We start from the raw sequence: 27,962 nt of genomic DNA, 5'->3' as shown, positions 1-27,962 counted from the left end.
CATTCTGTCCATAGTAGAAGGGCTTGATTGTGTTCTCACAGGGCCTATAGTAACTATGGCTGTAGGAGTTGTTGACAGGAATGAGGTATATACACTAGCAGTCAAATGTTTGGACACACTTGACTGAATTTAAGGTTCTCATGATCTTCAAAAAACCTTTTGAACCTAAAGGCTTATGCTTAACTGCTTGAAATTAGTTAATTCTTTAGCTATCATAAATTAAGAGAGTATTTGCAGCATTAATCTTGGTTCATGTTAACTTATCAAAATGCTGATGTTTATTTGTTTACGTTAGTTCATATTGCATTAACTATTGTTTATTTAGTCCATGCATTGCATAGAAGAGACATTATGGGTCATGATACTGCACCTACCGCTGTATAACATGCATGTGAAAACAAAATGCTAAACAAACACATATTTACAAAGGCTACAATCAGTAGGTCTATTCATGTCATATTTATAATTATGTAACTCAATAACATGAATATGGATGATTTGCTTTTTCCATCAGCATGGCAGCCAACATGAATAATAAAGAATAACCACTGTCTTACCTAATGCATAACCTACAACATACTGTATGTTTTCATATGCGGTGCCCATCAACAATGCCAGAGTCAACTTTAAATGTTTTTCGGGTAACAATTTATAATAACTTTCATTAATAAGTAATTTACAAACATTAAATAATGTTTAACAGATCATTATTTAATGTATATTCAGTTAGTTAGATATATGAGACAATGTGCTTGTTTATATTTGCAAATTAATTTAACTAACATTAACTAATGATCTGTTAAGCATTATGTAATTAAAATTCTTATTAATGTTATTAAACTTTCAAGCCTATATGGCTTTGCACTTTGTAACATCTATAAATTATTTTTTAAAATGTTTCATTATGATTAATGGATAATTTATTAATGTACATTTGAATGCTTACAAATGTCATTAAACTTTTCCATAAATTATTTATAAATGAGCTCATGCACTTTTTATATTTACAAATGTTTTCAGAAATTATTAGTATTTTTCACCACTTCAAACACTATTCATGTTTACAAATTATTCATTAATGTCCAGCTAATTAGTAACAAACATCTGTAAAAGCCACACATTTACTGTTTGTTTGTTAATGTATGTAAGCATGCTTTGACTATTTACACATCTTTTCAAATCATTTATTAATTATTTGTTCATATTTTTGCAATACCCAATCTAAAGTTGAAACTATTTATACATTGTAAATGTCTATAAAGGTTTACTAAAGATTATTTAGTACATTTATGGGTACTGGACTTTGAGCTACAGTAACAAAGTTTGTGTTAGGGGTGGTTTGTTCAATTTCGTTGTACTAGTTATAGACATTAATAACACATAACAACAGAATTACTTTGGGAGCAAAACATTGTGTTTACTGCCTCAATAAAAAACATTTATAGTGAACTGTATCCTTAAACAGAGAAAATTAATTTCATAATAAATGAATAAGACAAAACAGTTAAATTTAGAGAGATAGAAAAAAAAATACATCCTAAATTTTCAAAGCTATGTCACCTTATTAATCAAATGAAATACATAATAGTAAAAATATAAAAAAAAAATACAATATAAAAAAGTCTCTACCTTGTTTAAATGCAAATAACACACATTTTACTCTTGAAAGAGTTACCAAAATATCAATTTAAATTGTACTATTTAACACCAGGCCAGGAATGGTTAACTGTACCGTACTGAACAAGGTTCTAATGGAAATGCTACTGCAAATGTAACACAGAAGTACTGTAACTGGTAATCGTGCTTAGAAGTTTGTTGCATATACTGATGTACAGCCTTAAATGCCCAACAGTTTAACTATTATATTTCAAGGGAGTCAAGAAGTTTGAAAAAGATTAGAGAGAAAGAAGGAGAATATGATTATTGCATTTGCTGGTGTCGGAATCAACATCTGAATAAACGCGCACATATATGCACACTCACACTACACACACCAGTCAATGTGCATACGCTTGTAAGTTTTTATCTTGCATCCCCACACTCCCATTGAAGGAACTGGATAAGATACAGGTACACACACACACACACATACACACACACACACACACACACAGTTTCCCACTCTTTGCATCACATCACAAGCACGTAATCCATCTCTCTCACACACATGCACACCTACACGCTCTGACACATTTGGATTTGTCACTCCGTGGGTCTCCAACAGAGCACAGCTCTTGGTGTGGATGAAATCCTTTGCCCGAAACAGCTGTGATCATGCCTTATGAATATTTTTGTCTTTACTTCTTAGTGTTTCGCCTTTACATGTTTCTTGCCTCGTTTCTCTTTCTCTCCCTCTCTGTTTCATCTTTGTCTCTAAATCCTGGCCTTGCAAACAACAAAGAACGACTTTGGCTCAAACTAGCAATCCACCAAATCCTCTTTCTTAGCTTCAGTCTTTGTCTGAATTAAAGGTTTTACTCTCCTATACTATATCTCTCCACCCTCTCATTCACTTTCTCTCTCTCTCTATCTGTCTCTATATGTAACATGCTATCCAAATCAATTGGTGCTTATTTAGGCATGTTTACAAAGGCCCTGGAGATGTTTCTTACCTACATACCTGACTTCCCCCCTGCAGCAGCCTGGAAGGTAGAACACCAGTGTGGAGCTACAGTCTCAGATAAGGAAGGGTGAGCTAATGGTGATTGCCTGCCGGGTGGAGGGAGGGAGGGAGGGAGAGAGAGAGAGAGAGAGAGAGAGAGAGAAGTTGTGTCTCAAATGAAGCACTATACACTGTGCACTTACACATAATATTACAGTACGTACTCGGCCATCAGTGGCAGACAGGCCATTGCAGAACGAGCCACAAAACGGCGCCGCAATATGCGGAAGGGGGCAGCGATATGCAGAACAGGACAACAACCCCCCCACAACCCCCCAACCCGCTCCACAACTTTTGGGCCAGTTTCTATGTAAAATCCTGGGCTGAATTTTCTTCCCAGTCCGCCCCTGTCGGCCATCTATTGAATAAACCCAGAGAAAATTTGTATTGCTTAAAAAAAATTTGACTGAGTTCTCAACTATTTTAAATGTAAGTATCAACATTATCTCATCTGTTTCTCCTAAAATCAATGCAAAATAAAAATATACACAAATTACACATATATGTACATACAGTAAGAATGCAGAGGTATAAAATTAATGTGTACATCATAGGTCAGATAATATGGTCTTGGAAAAATTTGATAAATGTTTGAGTTCATTTTGAAATCACTGACTTTAATTGTAGATTGTTATCTTGGCATATCTTAGCACTGTTTGAGATATTGTTGAGATCTTTTTAGAAATTCTAGAGGTGACACATGATATTTCAAAGGAAATGTCTGAGAAGCAAGGGACTTCAGGTAAATCTCCATTTGTTATTCATTATTTCCCATTAATGTTCAAGCAAAACAACTGAAATATTTAATGATGTTTTTGGTGATTTTTCATTCCAATATGGGAATTCAGAGGGTAGTGTCAATACAAAGGGAACCCCTTTTTTTTTTTTTTTCATAGAAGCATCTGTCATTTTTCTGTTTAGGGAAGTGATATTTCAAACACATGTCCTTTCATTTGCTGTTGCTGCTAGCTTTAGCCTGTTAGCTAAAATTTGATACAAGTGTCTGATAATTGCTTTTTACATATATCAAGGTATCTCACAACGTGGTGTGATGGTAAAGCATTTAAATCACGTTTGTCAGGCACTGTCTTCTCCACAGAAGTTTCAGTATAATTGCCAGATCCGCTATCTTGACATTTTGTCACACTACTGAAATCTTTTGTTAAAGGATAGTTCACACAAAAGTGAACGTTCTCTCATCATTTACTCACCCTCATGCCATACCAGATGTGTATGGCTTTTTTTCTTCTGCTGAACACAAACAAAGATATTTAGAAGAATATGTCAGCTCTGTAGGTCCATACAATGCAAGTGAATGGGTACCAACATTTTGAAGCTTCAAAAGCACATAAAGACAGCATTAAAGTAATCCATACGACTCCAGTGGTTAAATCCATATCTTCAAAAGTGATATGATAGGTGTGGGTGAGAAACAGTTCAATATTTAAGTGCTTTTTTACAATCAATCTCCACTTTCACTTTCACCTTATTCACTTTTTTTTTTTTTTTTTTTTGCCAATTCACATTCTTCATGCCACCTACTGGACAGAGATGATCATTTATAGTAAGAAATTACTTAAATATTGATCTGTTTATCACCCACACCTATCATATAACTTCTGAAGACATGTATTAAACAATTTGAGTTGTTTGGATTACTTTTATCTTTCCTGTATGTAGTTTTTGGAGCTTCACATTTTGGTACTCATTCACTTGCTATGTGAGGACCTACAGAGCTGAAATATTCTTCTAAAAATATTTGTGTTTAGCAGAAGAAAGAAAGTCATGCACATTTGGGATGGCACGAAGGTGAGTAAATAATGAAATAATTTTGTTTTGGGGTGAACTATGCCTATAAGTAGGGCCACTACTTTTAGTTAGTTACTCCCTAACACTGCACTAGCTGTGACTGTTGAGTGCATGAAGAGTCCAAACTAAAAAAGTACATAATCTGAGTACTTGTTGTACTCTACGTTACTACATAATTTTTCAGTGTGAAGACACTACTAACTGCAAAATGATGTTGAATAGTGCAGAAGCATTCAAAATGGGACAGACTTATAGTCTTTCTTGAGCAAGCGTCCCATTGATGTTTGACTGTAAAGGCAGTGCAGAACCGTGATTAACGCATAGACACACATCCTCCCTCAGAAACTTACAATGGCAAATCCCAAAGTCACATTGTAGACTTGACCCTGCCACATAAAATTATGTTGACAAGGAAATACATACATAAATAAACACACTCCTATAATTGTGCCGAATGGGTCACACATTCTAGGGAGTATAGTCATAAATAGCCTTATGCTCACATGCACACGCACACACACTTACAGTTTGGGGACATCAGTGCATAAAACATAGTCAGAGGAGAGGGATGTGGACAGGATGAGCAGTAAATCACTTTCTTTGTGTGGCTCACTGAGTCAGATGTAATCTCCACAACAAGGATATGTGAACACATACTTAAACACAAGAAAATACACAACATAATGACAGATTCAGACACTGAGGGGAGCCCTCAGTGTCTGAATCTGTCATTATGTTGTGTTATTTATATTTTTTATATATATATATATATATATATACAGTACTGTGCAAAAGTGTTAGGCACATAAGATGATTCACAAAAACATTTGTCTTAAGATGGTTATTTATATCTTCAGCTTTAGTGTGTCAATAGGAAATATACATTTTAGACTTCCATACATTCCTTTTGCAAATATAAAAGAACAGAAAAGAAGATGGCATGACCCCAACAGAGCCCCCCACTGAACATCGAGTCAGTCTGGGATTACATGAAGAGATGGAAGAAATGGAGACAGCCTAAATAGATAGAAGAACTGTGACGAATTCTCCAAGAAGCTTGGAACATCTTATCTGCCAACAACCAAGAAAAACTGTGTGCAGGTGTACCTATGTTAATTGGTGCTGTTTTGAAGGCAAAGGTGGTCACACCAAATACTGATTTAGCTTGTTTTATGTTTACTGCACCTTGTATGATGTTAATTGATATATGAAAACATATATATACACACTCAGTCAATGTTCACATCAACCATTATAATGGGGAAAAATGTGATCTCAGTGATTTTGAACATGGCAGGATTGTTTGTGCCAGGCGGGCTGGTTTGAGTATTTCTGTAACTGTTGATCTTCACACATATCCCCCACCCCCAAACATCCAGTGAGTGGCAGTTCTCTCAGAAAGACTCATGTCAATGAGAATTGATCACTAAGTAGTGATAGAATAATTGCCCCCGTCCCACGGTTCAGTGCTCAGATTTATCACTCAAACCGACAGATCCTGCCGGAAAGCAATGACGGCAGGAGAGAGGAGCTTACCCCCTGGCTGGATGGGACCTGAACTGGTGGTGATGGGGTGGAAGGGGTGAAAACGAACAGCAACATAACGAGAGATGAACAACAGCTGGAGTTTATGAAGCAGAGGCTGGATTATGATTGGATGAGATACCTGATTTGATTGAAAGTCATGGAGCTACTAGGAGTCTCCCTGCGAGAACTACCGCTTACGCTTCTATTTCTGCAGACGGAAATGCCTTGTTGATGAGAGAGGACAACGGAGAATGGCCAGACTGGTGCGAGCTGACAGAAAGGCTACAGTAACTCGGGTAACCACTCTGTACAATTATAGTGAGCAGAATGCACAACACATCAAACCTTGAGGTGGATGGTCTACAACATCAGAAGACCATGTCGAGCACTTTACCATAAGACCATAGTGTTCCTAATAAAGTTCTCAGTGAGTGTATATACATACATTTACACTTCATGCAGACTGTTCAACACCTATATCTCAACTGTTTCTCTTAGATAGCAATGAGATTAAGTGAAGATCAAGTTGTCTGCTTTTCATTTTTTTTTACCGTCTCATACTGTATGTCTCCTCTATAGTTTCAGAAGAGATCTAAACAATTCCAAGATACCAAAGTTTGCCATCAAAATTCAGATTTCAATATGAAAAATGTATTCTCAAAAGACCAAATTATATCAGCTATGCTATCTACATTTATTTTAGGGCACTCTACTCTTACTGTATGTCAATAATGCTCTCATTTGTCTCTCTATTTATCCTAAGGAATTTTAGAATAAACATATGAGACAAAGTTGATCCCAAAAGCACAAACACATGAACACAAGCATTATGAATTTATCCAAAGTCCATTCAACATACGAACCCAGTGATCTCCACCAAATATTTTACAATTGAAAGCCCCAAGACACAAAACCAAGCTGAGGAAAGTCTTGAAAGGTCAGTTAACTCATTTTTTTTAGCCCTATCGATTCTTTATGGCTGCTTCTACTACAGTTTGCTTGTCCACATCTAAATCTATTTGTCTGTAACACTTAAATCATAATTGTTTTATGGGGGAGGCCCAACACAGTGTCCTGAACTAAGGTTTTTGTATTATTTACTATCTATTTGTAGCTTAATGGCAGCTCAGCAGAGATATACACTTTTATAACAATTGTCCACCCCGACCAGAGACTAATGGACCAGTCTTATTTACCACTCAAATAACTCATCGGAAGTAGCATGGGGAGTTGTTGATATTCTTGTGGAGAAGCAGGCTTCTGTTGGAGATGCATTGCTGGCATGTGGTGCTGATAGATTCTTTCTCTGGAACTGATGCCGATTTTTCTTCTGGTACATCTGTTTTGTGTCTGACTGTGGCTGGTATGGTACCTCCATGTGGTTTGTTGCAAAGCTAAGTGTTTTAGTGTACTTTGAGATGTACTTTTCACAAAGCATTACCAAAACCGCACTCTGTTGTGTAAGGGAGACCAGTGGCTATTGTTACACACTGTTTATTCAATCTATCTATCTTTCTAATAGATTGCTAGATAAAAGTTAACATGAATGACATATTCTTACACCATGGATAAATGTAACACTAGTTATGAAATAAATTTAAAAAAATATGACTGAATTGCAAAATTGAATCTTTAAAATGCATTATGAATGCTATTTCATCAAAGTATCTAGTTTTTGGATGATCTACTGTATATATTTGAGCAATATTTTTTTTTTTTTTTAGATATTTCAGATAACTTATTTCAGATAAATATAATGCAGGCCCCACTTAGATGCAGGTACCACTTTTTAACTCTTTTTAAAGTCTTTTGCTTTAAATAAATATTACTTCTGACAGTTAAAAAAATAATTACCATATAAAGGTGAAACATATTCATTAAGATTTAAAGCATGATAACTTTGCGGTGCTCACTTATATGAGATACAGTAGATTAATACTATTTAATACCTGAGTAAAGTGTTATCAATGCTCATTATAATTAAATATTTATCATGATAAATATATTAATGACACAGTTTCTTTTGCCACATATAAATCTTTCTTATACCAGTTATATTCAGTGGAAAATGAAATGTAAAAAAAAAAAAAAAAAAAAATAACAGTTGCCCCCTGCCTCCCCTACTTTAAACTGGGTTTGCTGTAACGGATGGTAAGGTTAGTATTGTTTGTTAAGAATGAATGTTTTGAATGGATGCTTTAGGATGTTTAGAAGAATGGGCTTTACTTGAACCCATGACACACTGGCAGGCTGTTCAATTAAAATGTTAGGGCAGTGGTAGCTCAGCAGTTAAGGCTCTGGGTTACTGATCAGAAGGTCAGGGGTTCAAGCCCCACCACCGCCAAGAGTCTTGTTGGGCCCTTGAGCAAGGCCCTTGACCCTATCTGCTCCAGGGGTGCTGTATCATGGCTGACCCTGCACTCTGACCCCAGCCTAGCTGGGATATGTGAAAAAGAAGAATTTCACTGCAAATGTGTGATAAATAAAGATAATTAATTAAAAATAAAATAATTAAATGGCTTCAGTTTGAGCTAACCACTTATCTTAATTTTTGGCTTCCAAGAACAAGCTGTCGAGGTGGTGGAAACATATAATTCAACCTTTCATTTAGTGTTTAAAGTGCCAGCGTCATGAACACACGTACGCATATGCACACACAAACCGGATGCTCGAAATATATAAAGGTGGCTCTCAAGGGGAAACGCACAGAAGGCATCCCAGGATAATCAAGATCTGTTTAGCGTGCTGGACTCTTGGGCAGGTTACACACCCCACTGCTGCAGATATCTCTGGAGGATTATGCTTCATCACATGACTGAGTCTTCGCTTGAGAAACAGTTTTTTTTTTTTACTGTTTGCATATATTGATCAAGCATCCCTTTATTGCTAATGATAAATAGCAAAAAGCATTTGAAGTGCATCTATTTCTCAAGGCAGCAATGCTTTTTGGCAATAAAACCCAACAAGGGGTTTTTGTACCCCATGAAGGGCTCGAGTTGAGGGGGGATGCGAAGGGATGCCATCCCCCTTGTTGAAAGACATGACAAAAACCATTCCACTTGTAAATCCACCATCCTCCATAACCATCCCCTTAAAGGCAGAGTCCAAAAAATTATTATTATTTTACTTATTTTTTAAATCATGAACTGACTTTCTTTCTTCTGCTGAACACAAACAAAAATTTTTAGAAGAAAATTTCAGCTCTGTAGGTCCTCACAATGCAAGTGAATGGGTACCAACATTTTGAAGCTCCAAAATGCACATAAATGCAGCATAAATGTAATCCATATGACTCCAGTGTTTAAATCAATATCTTCAGAAGTGATATGATAGTGTGAGTGAGAAACAGAACAATATTGAAGTCAGGTTTTACCATAAATTCTTCCCCCTGCCCAGCAGGTAGTGGTATGCATGAAGAATGCAAATCCTTCTTTTCTTAAAAAAGAAGATGAATGAGAAAGTTAAAGTGGAGATTGATAGTAAAAAAGGACTTAAATATTGATCTGTTTCTCACCCACACTTATCATATTGTTTCTGAAAACATGCATTTAACCACTTGAGTCTTATTGATGACTTATTTCTTCTGCCTTTATTTCCTTTTGGCACTTGACAGTTTTGGTACCCATTCACTTGCATTGCATGGACCTACAGAGCTGAAATATTCTTCTAAAATCTTCGTTTGTTTTCAGCAGAACAAAGAAAGTCATACATCTGCAATGACATGATGGAGAGTAAATGATGAGAGTATTTTCATTTTTGTGTAAACTATCACTTAGATGATCCGTTGTGTCATGTATTACTTAGAAATAATCATGCACATAAAATAATTTTTATTCTCAACATTTAAGTAATAACAGATTTTAAATAGCGTGATGAGCCAATCAGAGTTAGATTGCAGCATATTTTGGGTATATCATGAGAGGCAATCCCGAATCAGATCTTTACACTTGCACAGTTTGGAAATATTCTGCCCAGTTTAGTTGCACAATCTGGCAATCATGAGCGCGCAAGCTCTCTCTCCACTGCGAAAAGGCGCCGGTGTTCTGAAAACACCAGTAAACAGATGTGTTTGAGTTAAGCGATGGGTTGATGTATGCCTATCCTTCCCAGTGTTCACATGACACTTACGCCACTGAAGGTAATACAACTTTTCACCAGTTTTGCGCACCTTTAAAAATGGCCAAGAGTTTAAGGAAATCTTTTGACTCTCTTTGAAAGGAAGAGAACAAAATGTAAGATATTGCTATGACCAGTGGACAGTTAAAACATGTAGTCCAACATGTTTTTAACTTAAACAATTTCCAGGTTTTCGTCTGTAAAACGCTTTTGTGTTTAGTACTACTTTCTTAAACCACTGTTTAAGCATCCTTCATAGAAACAGCCCAAACTTCCCTTTCTAGTGCTACTAGTTATTAACTATCAATCAATACTATATTTTAGTGCTTTACGCGGAGGTTACAAGGATAATACGGCATGGAATGCGGAAGTTCCTGTTACTGTAACATATACATATTAAAACTGTGGAGAAATTTTGAAGCTGGAGTTGAATTATCAAAAGTATTCAGTACTAGCGAGCATTTTCCAAAGTCTTTTTCGATGTTGTTTCAGTGTGGATGAATGGACTAAACTTAGTAAAATCTATGCATTTTCAAACAGAAACATATTTGTGGATGTGGCCTAAAAACTACTCATAGATTAAAACAACCACTGATCTTGATTAATCACATTATGTTTTCAGTGATGCTGTTTCAAAGAAAAAATTTTGTGTTCCATGTGAGCTAGTTTTATAAATATGCGTGGACGACACTTGTAGCAGAATATATGTGCTGCTTGTGAGTAGACCTGTCGTAATTATTAAATAACCATCTTTGAGACAACCGCGATTATTGAGCATTCTAAATTCCATTCACATTTTAATGCCCAAAATAAGGGAATTTTAAGCAAATATACTGTATTAATTCCATGAACGGCGTGTTTGTGTGTCATTCAGAGTGTCAACTCCGAGTCCGAGCATCACTGAGCCGCACCGCCACACCGACATCAACCAGCTCCTGTCCTGAAGAGTGTGTGTGAAGTACTCTCATGTGCGCTGTCAGCAGAGATTCGCTCCAAACTCCCGCGAAAATATAAACGAACAAGTATAAACATTGATAGTGAATGCAAAGCGCTCTGGTTTCGCTTTAATCGATCATGTTAATGGCAAATGTTACTGGTTCATACATGCAGTGTTAATGATATGCAGTGACACAGAGGTGCAGACGTACGCTGCATTTCTGTGGAGTGATAAAATGACGAAACAAGGGGGCCTGGGTAGCTCATTGGTAAAATATGCTGGCTACCACCCCTGGAGTTCGCTAGCTCGCTAGTTCGAATCCCAGGGCGTGCTGAGTGACTCCAGCCAGGTCTCCTAAGCAACCAAATTGGCCCGGTTGCAAGGGAGGGTAGAGTCACATGGGGTAAACTCCTTGTGGTCGCTATAATGTGGTTCGTTCTCGGTGGGGCACGTGGTGAGTTGAGCGTGGTTGCCGCAGTGGATGGCGTGAAGCCTCCACACATGCTATGTCTCCATGGCAACGCGCTCAAAAAGCCATGTGATAAGATGCTCAGACGCGTCTGGGATTCATCCTCCGCCACCTGGACCACAAGGACTTAAAAGCACATTGGGAATTGGGCATTCCAAAAATTGGGAGAAAAGGAAAAAAAAATAAAAAATTAAATAAAATAAATCTCAAAGATTTTTCTTTATGACAAATAAGGGCTTGTGGGTTTAATCAGAGTATTAAAGTAATGTGTGAAAGTGAAAAAATTAGGAAATAAATGTTTTACTATTGCATAATATAATAAAAATATACTATAATAATAATAATTATATATATATATATATATATATATATATATATATATATATAATTATATTTTATTTTTTTATTTAAAAAAAAATGTACAGTTGAAGTGAATGTAAAATTAAAACTAAAGTAGACCAAAAAGAGAGACATATTTTAAGTATTTAGCAATATTTTGATATTCAAAACATTATTTTTAATGTCATTTGTAAGTTTTTAAAGCCTTAAAATGAAATCATAGTTTGTTCCTAATAAATTATTTGATTTATATATTTGAAGTTAAATATGTATAAATTATTTCTTAAGGTGTATGAAGCACACATGCAGAAAAAAAGCACTCCTTAAAAAATATGACAATTAATCGTGAAAGTCCTTATAGAGACAATTAATCGTCATAATCACAATTATTTGTTTGACAATTAATCATCAGCCAAATTTCATAATTGTGACAACCTACTTGTGAGTCTGTTTTACACATATTGTATTATAATAATGTATGATCATATTATATTCACATATTATAATATGAGATTAAAGGAACACATTTCATGTTTGGTGTTGATAAATGGTTAAATAAGGTGTGGGTACAAATACAAAAAATGTTGGGAAACACTGCTGTATAGTTTTATAATTTGTACTGACACAAAGACCGATTAGAGACTGATGTTATTACTGGATGTTATTGAGAATTGCTGCTGTACACTGGACACTTTGTGAATACGGCAGGAAGGAGCAGGGTGGTGGTTAATGGAGATGGTATTAAGCATCTCCTGAAAGATGAGGTGTACATGATTTTGGGGAAATGTACTGGAACCCTATCATGCAAAGACATGAAGCAATGGGTCTAAGGGTATTCCTTTGCCCTACTCTTTGGACTTTATCTAGATACAAAGATGAAGCTCCTTCTAGAACATGTTTATTCTACCTTTATCTTACTTAAATGTGTCAGAGTGGTTGCATTTGAGAAGTTCAGTGCGGGTACTCCGGCATATTAATTGTGGTGCTTGTGTGGGAGACCCGGGCTCGAGTTTGGCTCGGGTCATGTTCCTATTCCATTTATATTTCTTCCCCTTGAATTCCTGTCTCCTACTGTGGCTATGTTCAGAATGGCATACTACTGTTATTACTGCAGAATATAGTATTTATACTGTGCGCAAAATGCGTAATTTCTGTAAGCATTTCCAGTGTGATGAACAAACCGGAAGTAAATTAATATTTATTTCTTAACTCATTATTTGATCGGACTGCCAATTGTTAATACACTTTAAATATAAAGTTGGATTAAAAATGCAAAATAACAGTTTTAATTAACATGATGATAACTGGATGACACTCATTGAACTGAAGTCATATGAAACAATGTAGCATACAGTTTAAAATGTCTGTTGTGGAATAATGCTTACTGTTACATTTACTATATATATATATATATATATATATATATATATATATATATATATATATATATATATATATATATATATAAAAAGTAGTAATTTGTATTGTATACTCTGTGTATACTATGAAGAATTCAGTAAATAGTAAGCTACTATTACATTCCAAACATAGCCTATGTCTCTTAATAAAATGTGGCAAAAAAAAAAAAAGAGAAATGCTCTCTAAACTATTTGCTAACAAGAGACAGTGGCAGAGACCCAACAATGAACAACAGAAGCAGAGCGAAGAGAGGCGTAGGAGTGAGATACAAAAGGAACGAAGAAAAAAAAAAAAACACCTTTCCTGACACCACTATTGTCTTTTTCTGTGACAGAGTAAATTAGTGTGATTGTCTGCATGCGTGTCTGTGCTATCATAAGCGTATTAATGCAGGCCCTGTGGGAAGCGCTGGTAATCAGGTCTGTTTGACAAAGCCAATGGGATGAAGTCTCTGGAGTATCAATCCATCCCATGAGCTCCAATGTATGTGATGCTGCTCTGTTTGCCCAAAAAAACAAACAAAACAAAAAAAAAAACACAACTTTACTTTTCCTATGCTGCATTCTCAATTTGTTCTTGGTCTATTCTGCCTTACAAAACAAAAATTCAGTGACTGAAACAGAGAAAAATGGCTTCAAAAGTTTGTAATTGTCCAGTCTAATGTGGATAATAAAATAGTATCACTGGATTGTCTAAATATGAGCATAATTGAGGCAAACTCATTTTTCACAGGACAGATCATTGTCTAAGAAACTAAATTTAGCTTTGGAGTCCAATATTTGTGTTCTCACTCTCAACCAACCCTGTACTCTCACTTTTATGCAGTTTCTACTTATGTTTAAATATTAAAGGCGGTATATATTTAAGTTTTCTGTTTGAAATACAGGGCTAAAGGTTTTGTGTCCTCCACTGTTCATATACATAAATAAACAGCTGCATCTTTAACTTTTCTCTAGCATCTGCATTTAAAATCCCAGCCACGCTGACCTGTGAACTACTTTTCACAATGATAGAATTTAATGCAAAACCGAGAAGGTTTCTGCAAAACTGTGGTCTGTTTTGGGAGTTTATTTCTCCACCTCTTGACTAAGATGAATTTAGCATTGGATTTAGGAGCTTGCTAAAGAATAAATCACGCCAAATAAAAGGGGATTTTGTTTTGTTCAGGTTGAGGATGTGTTTCATGATTGTGAATTATTCTAAGCATCTGTAAACTGTAGAGTTTGTCTTTGAGTGGTAATTTAGGAAGTGCCTCATAGAATCCACATTGTCTTCCAGTGTTTTCTTCCTAATCTTCCTTCCTTTTTCCTGCCATGTCCTATGAAAATCCTCTCTTCCTGCATATGCCCGTGGAATTTATTAGCATCGTATGCAGTTCATCTCCTCATTCATGCAGAACAAAAGGTCAAGTCGACCAATCAGCTCAAGAGAAGCGAGTGCCACAGAGTGAAAAAGGAGTCTGGCTCTTCTGTACTTTCTGAGAGCCAATAAATGCAGTAGAATTTAATGTGTAATCTATTTAAAGAGTACACATTTCAGAAAGACACTGCACTGAAGTGTGTTTTTCCAATATAATCTCAAGCTATTTTTACTCAGTACTCAGTTGACATAAATAAATAAAAATGTGTTCTAACCTTAAATAAAGGGATAGTTCACCTTAAAATGAGAATGCTGTCATTATTTACTCTCCTTTTGTCATTACAATCCCAAATGACTTACTTTCTTCCATGAAACACAAAATGAGAACGTTTGAAGAATGTTTATACTGCTCTCTTCCATGCAGTAAAGATGGAAGGGGAATAGGGGTTGTCAACCTCCAAAAAGTACAAAAGTCAAAAGTACAAAAAACATAATGTTAAGCAAGTTCACTCATGGCTACAAAAGAAGGTTTTGAGAATCATACTTATTTAAATGTCACTTACACAATGGAAACTAAATTTCATTTAATATACAAGAGAATGTTCAGTGCAGTGCTCTTTACCACATATATGTAAAACAGTGCTAATAGTGTGTTGGCTTTACAAGTTTTGTGATTGTACAACTTTCTGCATCAATTTAACATTAATAAAAAAGAAATGTAAGTGTTGAACCTTTAAAATACTGTAAGATTATTATCTGAAATGTATGTGTATTAAAAATGGTTGTTGTGATTTTATAAAATTGTTAGTTCTTGCTTCTGAAATATAATTGGATGTGTTGTAATCACACTTAAAATGAATTATATGTTAATATGCCAAGTCTATATACAGTGTCTACAATATCAACTATAGTTCATCTAATGAACTATGTTACTTGGCAGAAAAATTGTTTATTTTGATTTTAAACATAAGTTTATGTAATTATTGATGAAATTATTTGTATATTATTTTATAAAAGCACTCCACTTCACATCATGCCCAACACCCTTTAACCATAGAAAAATCACCAACTCGTGACCTCTTTTGGCTTATTGCTTTAATATATCATATTGTTTTGTGTGTCCTCCCAGAACCTGACGATGATGAGCAGAAGGTGAAAACGCAGAGGCCACGGTCAGCTGACCAGCCAGGTGTGTTCCAGGCACAGACAGGTGATCTCCATCTCCTTAGCTGGTTGAATTGCATTTCAGCACCATGGACAGCACTTTGATGTCATTAAGGAATATTCTGGGTTCAATACAAGTTAAGCTCAATTGACAGCATTTGTGGCATAATGTTGATTACCACATAAATTATTTTCGACTTGTCCCTCCTATTCTTGAAAAATCTTTGTTTCAGTAAGGCACTTACAATGGAAGATAATGAAGGCCAATCCATAAATGTTTTACATACTCCACAATACTATACTAAATTTTACAACTTCGTTACCATGATCACATAACGCCATACACCCTAACTAACCATAAAAATTACTTTTTAAACAACTTTAGAGCTCAAATAATGCACGAGTTTTAACAGAAGAATGAAGTGCTTTTATAAAATTAAAAACTTTATAAACCATTCTGCTTTTAAACTCTCCAAAAATTGGCTCCATTCACTTCCATTGTAAGTTACCTAACTGTAATCTCAATTTTACTGCACATTTGTTTAAAGAAAATGAGGGACAAGTTGAAAGTCTTTTTTTTAAATTTTACATTTTTTTTTTTTTTATCAACATTATGCCACAGATGGTTTCAACTGAGCTTAACTTGTACTGAACCAGGGATATTCATTTAAGGCATAAAGTGAAAAAGGTTCTGGACATTTGGAGCACCCCATGGTACTAGTACTTAATCCAGATTTGTTTTTTGTTTTTGTTTTTTTCACCTCTTCCTTTGTTTTAAATCTAAGAATTGTGCAAAATATAAGCAATGAATGGCCTTATTAAAACTACTGAATGTCCTCTTTTTGCTGTAATTGACACAACACTTTTTTCTCTGACCTCATCACAAAAACTCATGTACGTAAACTCCCGTAGCATGCCTGTCCCCACCAGCCCCCAAACCTCTATTCTCCACTCATCAGCTCTGCGGATAAGGCTAAGCTCTGACTCACCACATGCAAATTAAGATATGATGTGATTATGAGACGTGCAATTAATTTAATTTGCCCATTCGCTTCGTGATGTTGCCTCTATCCAAGGACACAGCATTCAGAGACAACATAAAAGGAACCGGGGAACTTAGTCTACTGGATTGCCACACACTAAGTGCAGCCCAGGCTTTTGAGGTTGCTCCTGCTGTTAGTGTCCTTGCAACACCTCTCAAAACACCTTTTTTAAGTTGCTGGAGGCCTGGGAGGGACAATGGAAAGTAGGTCTATGTGAATACCTAAATAAACTTAAAGGAATAGATCACCCAAAAATGAAAATGCTCTCATCATTTACTCAACCTTATGCCATCCCGAATGTGTATGACTTCAGCAGAACAAAAAAAAATATTTTTAGAAGAATTTCTCAGCTCTGTAAGTCCATACAATGCAAGTGAATGGGTGCCAATATTTTGAAGCTCCAAAAATCACATATGTCCACATAAAAGTAATCCATATGACTCTAGTAGTTAAATCCATGTCATCAGAAGTGATATAATTGTGGGTGATCTATATTTTAGTAAATTTTTACTATATATTCTCCACCCTGCTCAGTCAATCTCCACTTGAATTTTCACATTCTCCTTCTTGTGTTTTTGGCGATTCACATTCTTTATGCATATGCCCCCTACTGGTCAGGGGGAAGAATTTCTAGCAAAAATTTTCTTAAATATTGATCTGTTTCTCACCCACACCTACCATATCACTTCTGAAGATATGGATTTAACCACTGAAATTTTATGCATTACTTTTATGCTGCCTTAATGTGCTTTTTGAAACGTCAACATTTTGGCACCCATTCACGTGCATTGTAAGGACCTACAGAACTGAAACATTCTTCTAAAAATCTTAATTTGTGTTCTGCAGAAGAAAAAAAGTAATACACATCTGGGATTGCATAAAGGTGAGTAAATGATGGGAGAACTTTCCTTCTTGGGTTAACTGTCCTATTAAGGCCTAAGGTCCCTCACAGAGCTGTCTACCTCATTTACCATCTCAGCTGTTGTAGCCCTCCTTCTGTCTCTCAACACGAAATTGAAAGAGCCATTATATGGTTTCCCAGGAACTTATGTGTTCTAAGTTCGCAATGCTTTTAGTGGGGTCCAAAATCTGAGAACATTGAAAATCTGGGATTCAAATTCTAATGTAAACCTAAAATAAACAAAGCTGAAGCATTTAATACAATGTAACGTAAAATTACAAAATAAATAAGAAAACCTTTTTGTTTTTTGTTTTTTTTTACTATTTTAAGCCATTAATAAAATGTAAGCAAATTTGTGACACTGACAATGTTAATTCACTTGTACAATTTGTCAGATTTCCTTGCTACAATATAAGCACACAAGATGCTCTTTGGAACATTCTCAAATCATGCTGAGATTACAGGGATCATCAGATTTTGCACTAACATTTAGAGTTTGTGCAAGCTTGAGGGCATACTGTCATTAAAGCTAAAGGAGGACATATCAATTACTAAGAAATTTTGAAATTCAAGTGAATTTATTCCTAAATGAGAAACATGTCAGAATTTTCTGTCTGAATCTAGCCATATATGACTTTGTTTGGTAATTTGTCTGGGATTTCAACATTTCTCCCTCTTTCTCTTTCCAGCTCTCACTCACTGTCTCTCTCTTGTGTTTTGTAGGTGACCCAGCAGCAGAGGAGTGGTCTCAGTGGAGTGTGTGTTCGCTGACATGTGGGCAGGGTTGGCAGGTTCGTTCACGTTCGTGTGTGTCCTCTCCTTACGGGACCCTCTGCAGTGGCCCGCTGAGGGAGACACGACTCTGCAACAACACTGCCACCTGCCCAGGTGAGCCGCAGCATCAAGCAGGTAGTGTACCTCCATGCTCTTGGATGCACACATACACCCTTACATTTCCTACAGTATGCATTGCATGAGCACTGTACACAAATGGTACGCACCATTAAAACATTTAGCTGAATATTTGCTATTGCTCTGTAAAGTGAACATTTGCCAGTGCATGAAAGAAACTGATATGATCTCATGCAGTCCGAGATCATATCATATCAATATTACTCCTTACACACTACACACACACACACACACACACACACACACACACACACACACACGTTGGTGCAGCTATCATTATGAGGACTCTCCATAGACATAATGATTTTTATACTGTACAAACTATAGAGTCTATCCCCTAACCCTAACACTACCCCTAAATCTAACCCTCACAAAAAACTTTCTGCATTTTTACATTTTCAATAAAACATCATTTAGTATGTTTTTTTTAAGCAATTAATATTATGAAGACACTAGAAATGTCCTCATAAACCACATTTATAGCATAATACCCTTGTAATTACCAATTTGTAACCTAAAAACAAGTCCTCGTAAACCTCTTAAACCTGCCCACACACACACACACACACACACACTGGCACTCCCTCCACTGCATGCTTAAAATACACATGCATGCATGCATACACTGACACACACACACTGCATTGCTAGAAAACATTTCTATAGAGGATAGAGTGTCTATTGTGGCATTGTGCACAATGGGCACTATTGAAACTCTTTGTATTGCATTGATATCTTACAAGACTTCCAATAGCATTTTTGTTGTGCATGCACTTGAGTGCACTTGAGTGTTTGTGAATCAAAATATCATTGTAATTAAAATGTGGGTCGATAATAGTATTATTATGTAGAAGGCCATGCTGCATTTTGAATAAAGTCTCTCTGCTGCACATTGTGCCTAACAACCCCCTAGCCATGACTATATTCTCAATAAAGTATGGCCATGAGTGCTAAATTGAGAGTCTAATCTTTCCCTTTCCACAGACCTGATGGGGTATTGTTTTTTTTTTTTTTTTTTTTTTTTTTTTTTAATCTGAACAGTAGCATTTTGTTGGAAATGAATGGAGGAGCTGATTTTACATGGTCATGTATTTGTGACCTCTGTGACTCTCAGTAATTTTACTAAGTGCAACTTTAATGATATTCTTTCTTTGTCTTAAAACGCTTAGTAGTGGATGCTAATTTGTTATCATATTTTATCTGACCTTTGTTCAAGAGGTTCATCAGCTGTGTAGGTCATTCTGTGTGCTAATTCTATATTTATGTAAAACAGGGTGACTCAATTCACCTCTCATTGTGCATTCAGCCAGAGTTCTATATTAATCGTCTGGGCTTTGATGACATGGTTGCCATGTTCAGCACTGGGTGTTTTGCAGCCTTTCACAGTGTACAGATCAGTGCTTTAGAACATGATTTAAAGAGATATTTCACCTGAAAATAAAAATTTTGTCATCATTTACTCACCCTCATTTTGTTTCAAACTAGTATGACTTTCTTCTGTGGAAGCCAAAAGGAGACCAAATTTTGTTTTTTGGGTGAACCATCCCGTTAAGGACAGCATTAGATGATTTTAGTCAAGCAGGCAAGATGAAAGAAAATCAAAAGGGAAGGATTTCTGCTGGAAACATGTGCTTGCAGTGGATTGATTCAGAACAAGAATCAATGAGGCTTAGATATGAATGACTGACATGCAAACATTTGCAAACATAGATTTTCGATGCTCAAGACAGAAAAGCTGATTTTAGGGAACTACTCATCAATACAAGGAAGTAAAATTGCCAACAATAAGAATACAAGACGCTTGCTCTTGGGTTGAGCATTTTAGACTGTTTATGCTCACAACATAAACAGACAGGCAATGTTTACTACGGGGGAAAGAATTGGCCGGGAAAGACAATGTGAACTCGTCAATACACAAAGTTGCTATTAGAGCGTAGCCGTGTGTGTATGTGTGCATAGTTTATTTTCAGAAAGTGATTAACAGGAATGCACACTGGTGAAAAAGAAACCTAGTGTGTTTAAAATTAGCCTGAGCTAGTGTAGCTTCAATGTAGCTTAGCTCTCAGTGGAAGTTCCTTGGTCCTCCTCTTGGCTCTTATTCAAACAGAACTTGACTGAATTAGTTTAGAGGAGATTTTTTATTAAAAGCTGATCAAGCAGAGCCTTCGAATGAAATAGGTGTTTTTAAAAAATTGGCAATTCTTGCTGCAGTCTTGTCTTAAATATTCCTATATTTTCTCATTAGTTGATCCCAATTTCAAGCTCTGTCTCAATTGTGGACAACAGCCATCAATAGTGGTTTCCATCAAAATTACCATACAAAAAAAAAAAAAATGTATATAAATATAGATATATATATATATATATATATATATATATATATATATATATATATATATATATATGTGTGTGTATATATTGAATTTTGTTCAGCGTGAATTATCTTTTTTTCAACTATGACTATTTTCACTACTCTTCAGGAAAATCATGGCATTTTTTTACCATGTAGAAAACTGCAAACTACATCCACATGGACTTTCGCACCAACCAAACAAATGAAACTCTGAAGTCAAACGGACTCGGGTTCATATCAGATGTTCTTGTGTGAAAGCACCCTTACATATCCTTACATCTCAAAAGACGAAATTGTAAATATCATTAAAAGAATGCATTTTCTTCATTCCAAACAAAGGCTAAGAGTCAAAAGATTTCTATGGCAAGAAAACAACTTATCTGCAATGCTAAAATGTTCATCCCAATGAATCCCAAAATCAAAATTAATCTTTTCGTGATAGCCTTAAGAAATTGTCATCTTGGCACAATGGGTTGGAGGATATGCCTAGTGCTGCTGGTTCTCATTGTGCTGGGGCACCAGAGCAGAGCTTGCTTCAATTTAATGAAGAAACTCTTTTCAAAGCTTACACGTCTATTGATGAATTAAATCTGATGCAATTTTCTCAGAGAGGGGAAATGACTGGTGAGGCCTAGATGTTTAAGTAAACTCAGCATATTTGGAAAATGTATTTATTTAATTGTTGTTGTTTTTTTTATTTATTTTCAAGAGACATGCTGGTTATCTCTCGATTGCTTTAGACTGTTGTTTTTGCTTTCAACCCTTTAGCCATTCATCATTTCATGTGAAATGTAATGGGATATTTTAATCAGAGATAAAGCAGTGGTTTAATGATGTTTTGAGCTGGAGTATGGTTGATGTGGTTGCTAAAATGCTTTGGGTACACAGCTCTTGTTCTAATGTAAGAACATGTTGTTCACTTAGTCTGGTGAGGCTTTGGTGTGTTATGCTTGACAGCATGCAGTCATGTTTCTCTTTTTGGTAATTTAATGACCTTACATGTTTAGCAGTTTTTATCTTCTCCAGTTATTCCTAGCATTTTTCCCATAGTGTTGTCTTCTTCTTGGGTACTGCACACAGTAAGTGTTAAATTAGTCTTAGGGCAAAAGGGGCAATTACAGCTATTAACCATCAGGTGGTGCTATGCATTTGTTTTTTGTCCTGCAAATCTGTTTTGACACATCACAGACTGGGATTCAAGAATAAGTAATTTGTCACAGCTTTTTAAGGGGTAACTGCTTCAGTTATGATTTTTGCTGCTACTGTTGTTGGTCTTAACTGTTATACAGTGGCCCCAAAAAGAATACAGACACTTAAGACACACTTAAAACGGTATGGATGTTATACAGTATGATGAAGTATTAAACCTAGTGGCATTTATTAAGAAATATAGCACAAACACAAGCAAAACACTTGTTAAGTTAAAACAGATTTTTTTGCCCCACATACCCAGTCCACAACCACCTGTCATTCTGTGCCTGTTTATTTATTTCTATCTGCTGTCTAGACTCTTGCTCTAACTTTCAACATCAAATCGTATTGCCTTTTTTGTTTTGTTTTCTGTTTTGTTACCCACTGTGGGGAGAGGATAGACAGGCTCAAAGCCTCTACATGATGTTGCACAGACAGTGATTTGATGGATATAACAGTACATAATAGGTCTACTGAGAGGCAATGAGCACTGCTGGCACATGAGGCCAGTATTCAACTTCTCCCAATGCCACACAAAATCAGTGTGTTTATCCTAATGTCATGTTTCACCATTTATAGCTCAAAATCAACAGCATCACCAGACCAAGACTTACCAACACCAATGGCAAATTGTTTGGAAGTCCAGACAAGCATACAACTTGCTGATTTGCTGTCCAAATGTCCTTAAGAGCTTTCAGTCCACTGTAGGTTATATTATAAATGATACACTGACCTGATAACAGAGGATTAGTTACTTTTTTGGCACCTCTTCGGGCACCAAGCGAAATTGCAAAAGTATTGGTACTGGTTCTAAACAGGTTTCTCAAACTTTCTGCCCATCTGCCAAAGTTCGTCAAACATGACAAAGCCATGCCCCAACCTCACACTATTAGTTGAAGTTGGCAGACAGCAGCCTCCAAGTTTTAGGATTGGCTACCCAGCTACCCAGACTGGGTACAAATATAAATTTTTCAATGCATCGGTGTTCATTTGATATCAATTCTTGAATCCCAAGATCGATCTTTCACCCCAGTGTGGCTACACTCGCTTGTGCAACCAAATTCCATGCTATGCAACTGAAATGTCTGAGTTAAGCCACTGGCTGGTAAATGTTAAGATTTCACTCACCAGTGTTTGAGTAATATAGTGGAAAAGAAGTTCAGCACCGAGATCCTTTCATTGCCTGCTAAAAGTCAAGGTTTTTTTTTTACTCTTTACATGTAATATGTGTTTGAAGATGAGATATAAGCAATGTCTCATTTTATATATCCTTTCTTTTATTTACAGTCAGTACAACAAGAAAATAAACATTTAATTCCAATCAGGCATGACACAGATGTTGTAAAGAATCCTGGCGACTCCAGTCTCGTCGATATGCGCTCAACTCCTAAACTGCTTGTATTTTTAAAGAGACAGTACCATTGTTGCACTTGTTCTACAAATTAATGTAAAAACTTGTAAACAGTACAAATTATGCATGTAAACAATAAACATATAATAATATATATGCCATATAATATATATTTACAATAGATATTTATTTATAGATTACATGAATGTGTACATTTAAAATGCTAATATGTGACCAAAATGATGGAAAACCAATGATAATATACAATTTGTAAAATTAATATTTTCAAAATGTACCAAGTTAAAAGGTCCCCTGTATAATTAAAAGCATTAGCTGAGAGAGAATTTCTTTCATACAGTATGTAAGAAAAATGCACATTATAATTGAACTATTCCCATTTAAATCAGAATAGAATAAAATCGAGAGCTTGTGAATTAGAATCAAATTGGTAAATCTGTATCATTACCCAGCCCTAATGTGCAGTATTTTATCATATTCTTGTTTTGCATTTTACAGAGCCCAGTACTGTCACAAAGAAAGGTATGATTTTTCAGGACACCTATTTCAGTGATATCTGTCAGGTACTAGGGACATTTCATGCATGAAATAAAAAAATAAAAAAACATATTTTTTTGGTGAGCATTTTTTATTTATTTATTTTTTAAGAGTCCAGAATGTGGCTTTAGAAATCTAATTGGTTTAGTTATTTTAATACCAAGTTGTTCGAGAAACAAGTACCTTTGGTCATCTGGCCATCCAGCTGCCCTCTCTGGCTCTCTCATCCTTGCTCATTCGCTTCATTTGGGCGTTTTTTATTCGTAGTGCTCTGTGCAGTTCAGACATGGCTCCTTTGAGCTTTGCACTACAGAGCACTATCAATTATTTATCAGCATGCATAATTCACAGTACATTCCTCCTCTACACTGTAGTGCCCTTACAATCTCTCCCTCTCTCTTTCAAAAAAAAAATATATATATATATAAAACAATTCTCCTCTAAATCTCCTTCTCTGTCTCTTTTCCTTACACTTTCTTTTGCCCCTTTCTCCAAATCTTGGCCAATTCTCTTGCTGTCCATCCCCTGTCAAGATTCGTTTTTCTTGCTGTCCTCACCCAAATCACTCTTTTCAACCTCTACCATCTTCCTTTTCTTCATCATTCCATCTGTATCTTGCTTTATAGCATATTAATGTCTGCCTTCTTTGCTCTCAGATGACTGCCCCCTGTTTTTTGCCAACTTTTTCAGGCCATGGTTTCGAAAGTATTTTTACATCATCTGCATCATTACATCTCCATGGGCATTTAAAAAAAAATATTCAATAAATATTTCTTGAGTCATGAACCAGACCAAGCAGGTCTGAGAAGAATTGCAACATTACAAAACTTTGAAGCAAACATTTATATTAAAATCATGAAGGGGGTAAAAATAAATCATTATAATAATAAAAAAACAAGGTACACAAAAATGTGTAATTAATTTTATTTGGGAGGCAATGAACTGCTCATCCCATAAATCATTGCAAATGAAGCAATTAATTCAAAAACGAAGGTAGCCTACAATACAAAACTATTGACTTTAAGTCATTGACTGTAAGCATAAAAGACAAAACATTTTAGGTTAATTGTACAAAATTCAAATATATACAAATATTTTAGTTGTTTGATAGTGTAGGAATACTTAATTAGGTCATTCACAATGCTGCTGAGCGCTTCTGTTGTGGTTCTGTTTCTATAAAAACAGTGACTGCTCTGATACATGGATCTCTCTTTGGGATTATGGGTAGTGTAATATATATATATATATATATATAATTAATCAATATCAAGTTGTGGCTAATACAGAAGCATATATCATCGCTTAACCTCTGAGCTCTGGTAGGTCTGTTTTAAAAGGTTTTATATTAAAGGTATTAAAAATAAAGATTTTTACATCCGTAATGTGACTGTACCCTTTTATATGCACTATATAGGCAAGTCTAGACAAAATAGCATGAGTAGAAAGTTGTTGTGCTTTGTTTTAAGGTGTATGGCTGGTCTTGTCTGTGTTGGGTTCAGGTTAGCTGTATTTGCATTGTAGTGGTTTGGCAAAGGTCATTCACACCCTCACCTATAGCATCTTATCAACCTTATAGTCATATTCTCAGGATTAGTTCATAGAGTCATATCTGAATTTGTTGTCATCTCCATTTGATATCTGTTAAAAAGAGTTAAAGAATATATCTAAGGAATACTTATTCCTATTTCATATTTTCTAAACCAACATCAAAAGAAACGGAACACTTTAACATAATGCTTTTATTGATAGTCAAAGACTCCTTGAGGAATGTAAACTCATTGAAACCCTCTCCACAGGAACACAATCAACTGAAAGCATTTCATAATCAAACGGTGCATTTCATCTACTTTTGTACTACGCATGCCTTGACATCTTGCACTCTGGGGCTCCTTCCTACAGGAAAAGTGGCATTTCCTTCATGTTATACATGCTATCTCATATTAATTTCCTTCTCTGGGCTTCAGAAGGGTGAGGTGCGATCTATTGGTTGTTCATCAGGTTGGTGGGGTTTCATCTCTCTGTGTCCTGCCCCAGTGGGTTGCAGCTGTCTTCTGAAGAACTCTTGGCCCCGCCTCCCTTCATCATCCCTCATCCCCATTGGTGGTTTTGTTGGTGTTTGCAGTGCATGGGCTGTGGGAGGAGTGGTCTCCTTGGAGTTTGTGCTCTGCCACGTGTGGCCGTGGCTCTCGGACCCGGAGCAGGATCTGTGTGGTACCCCAGCATCAAAGCACGGACTGTGGGGGGCCTGAGGTGCAAACCAAACTCTGCAATATAGCTGTATGCCCTGGTTAGTACTAATCTCCATTTCCTCATCTCAGTAATAGAGATCGACCGATTGTTTTTTTTTTTTTTTTTTTTTTTTTAAGATACAGGTTATTTGTTATGTTTAAGTGATGAATAACTGATATGCAGAACCAGATTTTAATTTTTGTTTTATTTCTGTTTTTTTTTATTACACACTAATAACAAAATGAACATTAGACTGCAATTATAATTTTTATTATTATTATTCATGCCATTTTATTTAGTTGTTTTGCAGTATTATATATATATATATACACACACAATAAATAGTAATTTTGTGAACAATACAGATGCAAACTAAGTTACTTTTAATTGAAATATGTTAAGTTCTTTAGAAACTCACCAATCACATAGTGTAATTTTTAGATAGACCAGATCTTAAAAACCAATAACCAATTAAGTAGAAAAGTGTGAATCTGATTATCGGTCTATCTCTAGTCAGTATACTCTCTTTCTCTTCTTTACCTGAGACCTGCATTTAACTGCTTGAAATTTCTGCCATTATGCCTTTTTCTGGATGAATTCCTCTTTTTTTTTTCTTTTTTTTTTTTTTCACCCTTTTTTCCAAGTTCAGTATTGTCTCCTGTCTTCTCTCTCTATTCACATGTCCTCTTGTCTCTGACCTTTCCTTTTCCTTTTCTGTGTGCCGTCCTTATTGCCTCTAGTTTCACCCCAGTCTACCTCAAGTCAGTATCTCGCATCTCATGCTCTGTCTCAGTCTGAAAGCCACTTGAGCTCTGTGTTTTCTGCTTTCTCTTTCTGCACCCATGCATTGTGGTTTTCTCTGAAATTCTTTCATTATGCCAGTCTCAAGTATTTTTTAGCTGGAGTGCTACTCAGACAGAGGAAAGAGGTGTGCAGCCTCGGATCATGATATTTGAAGGAATAGTTCACCAAAAAATGACATTTCTCTTGTAATTTATATTTCACACTCATGTCCTTCCAAACCTGTATTACTTACCTTCTTCTGTGGAACAAAAAAAGGTGTTTTTTTTTTTGTTTTTTTTTTAAATATTCTGGCCACTTTTTTCCATATAATGAAAGTAAATTGAGGAATAAAGCCGTCAAACTCCATAATAATATAATAATAATAATAATAATAATATTTTTAAAAAAAAGCTTCACAGAACTATAATAGAAGTAGTCTATATTCTGCACTATATTCAAAGTTTTCTGAAGCGATATGATAGTGAGGAATAGATCAACATGTAAGTAATTTCTTGGCATCTGCCACATGAGAGAAATAACAATGTCAGATTTGTGAACGCATAACTGTTTTGAGTCAGATCTTTCTAATAAATTAATTGATCCAGTTCACAAAACCAGTCTGAAAGATTCATTGATGATCAGATTAATCCAGTTCCTGTGTTCAAATTCATATAATAATTGATGCAGTCGCAGAGATTAAAGGGAGAGTTTACCCAAAAATGAAAATTCTCTCATCATTTTCTCACCCTCGTGCCATTCCAGATGTTTGACTTTCTTTGTTTTGCAGAACACAAACAAAGATTTTTAGAAAAATATCTCAGCTCTGTAGGTCCATACAATGCA

The 27,962-nt window shown here is 35.6% G+C and overlaps 1 protein-coding gene across 4 annotated transcripts in view; it reads left to right on the top strand.

Moving 5' to 3' along the window:
• Positions 1-27,962, top strand: part of LOC127425319 (adhesion G protein-coupled receptor B2-like) — a 327,159-nt gene that overhangs the window by 96,417 nt on the left and 202,780 nt on the right. For all 4 annotated transcript variants that reach the window (XM_051671167.1, XM_051671166.1, XM_051671165.1 and 1 more), the window contains exons 2-3: positions 15,767-15,847; positions 18,469-18,654. In XM_051671167.1, the coding sequence (XP_051527127.1) occupies positions 15,767-15,847; positions 18,469-18,654 (267 nt within the window). The remainder of the gene's footprint in view (positions 1-15,766; positions 15,848-18,468; positions 18,655-27,962) is intronic.

This window comes from Myxocyprinus asiaticus, chromosome 34 (genome assembly GCF_019703515.2).
Source record: "Myxocyprinus asiaticus isolate MX2 ecotype Aquarium Trade chromosome 34, UBuf_Myxa_2, whole genome shotgun sequence".
In the NCBI taxonomy this organism is placed as follows: Eukaryota; Metazoa; Chordata; class Actinopteri; order Cypriniformes; family Catostomidae; genus Myxocyprinus; species Myxocyprinus asiaticus.
This window is presented reverse-complemented; position numbering and strand designations above follow the sequence as displayed.